This window comes from Triticum aestivum, chromosome 4D (assembly GCF_018294505.1).
Source record: "Triticum aestivum cultivar Chinese Spring chromosome 4D, IWGSC CS RefSeq v2.1, whole genome shotgun sequence".
Classification (NCBI taxonomy): domain Eukaryota; kingdom Viridiplantae; phylum Streptophyta; class Magnoliopsida; order Poales; family Poaceae; genus Triticum; species Triticum aestivum.
This window is the reverse complement of record NC_057805.1, coordinates 436,753,119-436,759,362: the sequence shown is the minus strand read 5'-3', so window position 1 is coordinate 436,759,362 and position 6,244 is coordinate 436,753,119. Positions and strand designations below refer to the sequence as shown.

At 49.6% G+C, this 6,244-nt stretch overlaps 1 protein-coding gene across 1 annotated transcript; it reads left to right on the top strand.

Moving 5' to 3' along the window:
* The first annotated feature begins 2,572 nt into the window (after positions 1-2,572).
* Positions 2,573-5,057, top strand: LOC123100220 (uncharacterized). Its single transcript, XM_044522181.1, has 5 exons — positions 2,573-3,431; positions 3,700-3,859; positions 4,004-4,170; positions 4,284-4,545; positions 4,694-5,057. The coding sequence occupies exons 1-5, from the start codon at positions 2,635-2,637 to the stop codon at positions 4,832-4,834; spliced, it is 1,527 nt and encodes a 508-aa protein (XP_044378116.1). The 5' UTR covers positions 2,573-2,634; the 3' UTR covers positions 4,835-5,057.
* Positions 5,058-6,244: the final 1,187 nt, after the last annotated feature.

The following is a 6,244-nucleotide window of genomic DNA, read 5'->3' as shown; positions in this document are numbered from 1 at the left end:
GTAGATTTTTCATAACGTCCGGCATCATCCGTCATGAATGAAATGCCAGTCCAGACAAGGATGACCAGCCGACACGAAACGAGGGTACATTCATGACGACATGTTTTATAACCGTCAGGTACATGTGCCACCATCAAGAAGGTAACGCACTGTCCGTGACGGCCTCTATCCATGTTGCAAATGATTTTTCACGCTGACAGGAACATATTCAAGAAGAGCCACTGGTTTTTGGCGTGATCCCCTCCTTGGAGGCTCTGGTGAGGATCCTCCCCTGCCCACCCCCATCCCTGAGCGTGGGAGAAATCCCTTGGTTCCCTGCTTTGGCAGACGACGGTGCTGTGGTGTTGTGCTCCTTCTTGAAGGCGTCAGCCGGGATCTGCTAGGCGTTGGGGGAGTAGTGATGGCTTGGTGGTGGCGCTGTTGTTTTGCTCTTATCTCCTGTAACATGATGGACTATTGGTGCTCCGTGTTGCCCTTTTGGCCTGCTCCATGGTTGCGCCTTCGATTGATAGCTCTAACCCGGCGTGATTTCTTCCCGTTGCTGATGACGGTGCCAGGGTGGTTGGTTTCTTGCTGCTTGCATGGTCTGTTTCTGCTATGTCTCCGTTTGATAGCTTGTGCACCATAGTTCTGGGAACCATTTTGCCGGCCGCCGGTGCGGCACCCATCGAGCCTGGGTGAAAGGTAGTGGCCCTTTGTGGCGGCAGAGACATACCATGTTTGGCCCCTGTTTGGTCCTCCTGATGCAGTTAGTGACACAATGCAAGCGCGGTGTGCTTCCTTCTTGTGTACCTGTTGGTCTTCCGGTGATGCCGTTGCGGTGGATGTTGGCATCGGTGCTTCAAGCTCTCGCCTGGGGTTGTAGCTGCCTTAGAGTCTGTTCCACTATGTACCTTTTATCCTTTATTTCCGTTTCGCTTTATACTTTCCTATATTGTCCTGCTCTATCCTGGCCGGTTGATGGCTTTGTTAACACAAAGTCGGGCAAGGTTCGAGCCTTTTCTCTGGCTCGACTTGCACGTTTTCTCTAAAAACAAGGGCATGAATTCTCGCACTCTTTTTTTTGTGAGTGAATGTGCTCTTGCACTCAATATATGTAGAAGTTAGTTGCCTAGTTATTTGAAACATGGGGGAAATAATACATGCAAGAGGTTAGAAACAAAGTTTATGCTACAAGTAAATAAAAGAATATGTTACATCACCCGAGCATCCATTACAGATTATAAAAGTAAAATCAATGGGAGAACATGAATCGAATTATGAAGCCAGGTAAATTTGCATAAGCACCTAGACTCCCACTTAAGTAGCAGAAAAGGAAACATCGTCTTATAATCTACTCTCTCCTTCCCATAATAAGAGTGTTTTTAACACTACATAGTGTTAAAAACACTCTTATATTATGGGACAGAGGGAGTATCTATGTAGATGACTACTCCCTAGAACGATGTGTTTAATTATTTGGATTAAGCCATGTTGCCTGGACTTGGGACCTTGACGGGCGAATGGCGTCGCTTCTTCTTTGAGTTTGTCTTCCGAGCTCCGATCGCCCTCGAGTTCGCCCATCTGGATGTAGTCAACGAAATTCTGGCATAGACTCATGCCGTATTTTTGGGGCAGTGAGGTTAGGACTTCTCTTCATGTGGCGAGATTTGGTGTCAGGTGCTTCCTATCTTTGCAAGGGTTCAACGGCTGCAACTTTGCCTCGAAGACTTCCTGGCTGTCATCGACAAGGGCAAGCCGGCTCCGGTAGGGAAGCGGCCACGACGGCTCGTTCTGATGGTAGTAGTGGTCGTTCGGTGGCCTCAGAATCTCAACGTAATTTTTATTTTGTTTGAGCTGCTTTGATGAGATTTTATAGTAGATTTGATCCGTTTCGCCAATTTATTTTTGTCGTTTGTGACTGATTATATAGTTGTGGTGCTTTATTTATAAAGCAGGGGTGAACCTTTTTTGGTTAAATTACGCATCAAGCTTATTGTTTTGTGTTGATGAAGATGCACGTCTTTTACGTAGCCAAAAACAAAAGGGACAATGATGTAGATTCAAGCAATACTAAAAATATCGGTGGCATGGCTTAATTGCCTCCAACAGAAGTATATAAAAGTTAACGTCAATAAGAAGGGGTTACGTACTTATCATTTATCAAGCGCTCCTACAATATAAAACCATCCCATCTCCATGTACTTGCATACATGCGACAAAGCAGAGTTTACTGTAGGGTTGTGGGTGTCAATCCCCTGTATTTACACGAGCACGGTCAGGCCTCATCTTCCTAACCAAGATTGAGAGCATGGTCAAGCGCATTAAAAATTAGAGTCGAAATGCTTTTCGGTCAGTAACCAAATTAATTTTACCGAAACTGATCTGAACTGATCGTCCATGCAGTGAATGCGCCCGTAATACATAACGTAATAATTATACGATCAGATCTTAACGAACTTCAGTTGGTAGGGTGGCGTGCCAGCCGGCCCCTCCCCGTGTAAATCGGACGGGTGTCCTTTTCTCGGCCGCCGCCTCTCCTCCACTATATAAAACACGCAGTGCAAGGCAAGGCTCTCGTCCAATTCATTCAATCTCCATTTCCCCAAATCCCAGCCATCCGAATCCCCAGAGCAATCGCAACTAGTACAAGCCATGGCTCCGAGCAAGCCGTCCCTCCCCGCGCCCTCCGACGCCGGTGGCCGCGCTGCCAGCCGCGGGGAGGCCTCCTCGTCGTCGTCCCCGCCGCCGCCGCCGCAGCAGCAGAGGCGCGCGATTCAGCCCATGCCGCCGCCACCGCAGCAGCAACAGCAGCAGGGGCACGAGATTCAGCCCGTGTGGATGTGGGTGTGGCAGCCGACCCCGCCGCTTCCCTTCGAGTTCGGGGTACCGGCGACGTGGCCGATCCCGCCGCTGCACCCGCAGTTTGGGTCGCAGCAGCACCCCTACTACTTGCCGCTGGGCCCAACGGTGTGGGGGCCGACCTCCGACACCAGCCAGTACCTGGACGCCATGGTTGCGCAGCAGATGTCCGCGGCGCCTACCTGGCCGCAGCAGCCCCAATTCGTGGAGCATCCGCCGTGGCACGGGCCACTGCCGCCGCAGCCAGTGCCACCGATTTACTACCAAGACTGGAGGCTGGTGCAGATCCGATCGGAGTTGCTCAGTTCCCCGATGACGCTTGATCGGCTGGTGATGTCCCTGGACGAGGAGCACTCGGCAATCCTGCTCCACCAGCTCGAGGTGGGCGACGAGCAGATGCGCGAGATGGTGCTCGACAGGTTCAAGCAGTGCGCGCACTGGATCATGGGGAACAGGCAGGGGCATGCGGTGTTCGAAGCGCTCCTGCGCAGCATCCAGGTCATCGTAGACGAGGACAGGCGGCGCGAGGAGCTCGAGATCATCGTGGAAGCCGCCGTCACGCCAGAGCTCGTCGGGAGGTCCAAGCACGGGTACGTTCAAAGATCGACGACTCCCCTCCCTCCCTGCTATTTCAGTACTTCCAGTTTGATCGAAACTAATTTACCATTGTGATTCGCATGTCCAAATTACAGTACTACGACGTACTAATAAATCAACATCTCTATAGCATAAACAAAGATGACACAGTTTCGATCGTCTTACCTGCTGTGATTCTCTCTGTCGTGAGATTATTATTATGGTGAACCTGGCCTGCTGCTGAATTTGTTTTGCCTTCATCTGTATGCATGCATGATGCAGGGTGACTTCTCTGAGGCTGCTCATCACGGCTGTGGCGTGGAACCCCGGCCTTTCCACCGCGCTCGTCAACTACTTCTTGCGTGATCGCGTGATGGACAACGTCGGAGGGAACGAGCTGATTGCCCACTGTTTCCTCAGCATGGATTACGAGGCGACCAGGGTAAGTGCCGGCCGCAATATATAGCAGCAATTACTGGGAACTGTATATATGCATGGATAAATGCATCATATGCATGTTTGGCTCCGTATTTTGTACCATATACATAGATATGCGCGTGTGCTGATCGGTCTATAATGCTTTCAGGCTCTGGTCAGGGACGCCATGGACACCATCGATGACAAGCTGGACTCCCCGCTCGGCCGGTTGGCGTGCTTGCGTACATGCTTCCGGTACGCGGGAGGCGAGGAGCTCCCTCTTTTCCAGGATGCACTCGTTGAGCGAGCCGTACGAATGGCCATGGGACCAAACAGGTAATTAAGTGGTCGATCGTTACACAATTCTCGCCTCAACTAGCTTGTTTGGTGCTTCTCGATCGCTGATTTTACTTACCCAATTTGCATGATCGCCTCGCCACCACATGCAGCAACCGCCTGGTGCAGCAGCTCCTCGACCGCGACGACATGGACAGGATTGAGTTCAGGCGGCGGCTCCTGTCCAGGCTCATGCAGCACGTCGTTAGCCTGTCCAACCACTGGTACGGGAGGTTCGTCCTGCGGCGCTGCTTCATGAGCGAGGACAAGGAACTGCAGCCCATCGTGCTCACGGCTTGTGCTGACCTGCCCCAAGGAGACGTCCAAGCGCTGGTGCAGATCCTGCCCCTCGACAAGGTGCTCCAGGGAGGCAATGTAAGTACCCACCCTGCCTTCATTAGTGTCGCCCATGCATCTTGACTAGTAGCTCTTATATCTTAGTTGAACTACACAACACATACGTCTCTCCGTTGCCCGACTTTGTTCGGTTTGATACTGACATGCTGTGAGGATGCACTTGTAGGACTACCCGGTGACGGCGAGGAGGTTGGCGCTCAAGATTCAAGCACTGCCTCCACATATCCGGGAACACGATAAGTTGCAGCCGTTGATGTCGGCCGTCACGAGGGTCCTCGCCGATAACCTGGCCAACTTGGGCGACTAGCTTCTCTTGATCAATTAGCCTCTACATATGTGTTGTCGTTGCGCCATGCTTGGAGTTGTTTTCGATCGATTGGATAGATGTGTGCATGCATCATAACTTGCACATATGCATGGTGATGGTTGTGGGTCTGGAGCTGGCTAGCTGTCTCGGATGGTTGCATTCTTAGATCACCATGCATGCATGTAACTGATATGATATGGCATGTTGCTGGAACTTTTGCCATCTTATCTGGCCTCCTTCACTTCTCTTTTATGTGTAGTGTGTCTCTGTACCGGTTAAACTCGGTTCATAATGAATACTTGCAGCATGTCAAAGTTTACCTCCCTTTCTGCATGAATGGTTATCGGTCTGAAGGCTGAAATGCTGTGTTAACATGTTAAAATTCATAGCTAGCTGTTGGCCCATATTTTGGAAATTGGGATCAAAATGGTCGTCATTTTTTTCTTCTGCTTGTGAACACTTGATTACTTCATAAGAAGATTGCTTTGCTTAACATAATCAGCGGAGCCGCTACTCTTCTGAAGTAAAATAGTGCAATAAAGGTCGAGAGGGCACCTCCTGCACCCATGGGCATATGCACCCACTTTTCAAAAAATGCACTTTAAGCACATTTTAAAAAATCAAAACAAAATTTCACGCATACATATTCGTAAATGTGTGTCCGCGGCACAAAGTTTTGTGAAAAAATATCCTTTTGTTTTGTCACTGTAAAAAGACAAATTTTAGTTCTTCTAAATAGCATTTCACGACATAATTTTTTGTCTTTTTTGCACACGCCACAAAAAAAGTTATTTTTCCTTGAAACTTTATGCACACACATACAACATGAAGACGTATCCGTGCAATCATTTTCAGTTTTTTTTAGCATTTAGAGATATCTTTTCCGAAGTGGGTTCATATGTACCCGGGTTCATTCATGCACTTCCCAATAAAAGGTCATCTTTTATCTTTGAGTACCATCTCACTACCTAAAAATGAGAAATTACGGACGGCTAGATTTTTCATAACGGCTCGCATCATCCGTCATGAATGAAATGCCGGTCCATACAAGGATGACCAGCCGATGCGAAGCGACTGTACATTCATGACGCCGTATTTTATAACCGCTAGGTACATGTGCCACCATCAAGAAGGTAACACCTCCATGACGGCTTCTATCCATGTTGCAAATGATTTTTCACACTGACGAGAACATATACAAGAAGAGCTACTAGTTTTTGGTGTGATCCCCTCATTGGAGGCTCCGGTGAGGATCTTCCCCTGCCCACCCCCATCCCTAAGCGTGGGAGAAATCCCTTGGTCCCTTGCTTTGGCCGACGACGGCGCCGTGGTGTTGTGCTCTTTCTTGAAGGCGTCGGCCGGGATCTACTAGGTGTTGGGGGAGTAGTGATGGCTTGGTGGTGGCGCTAT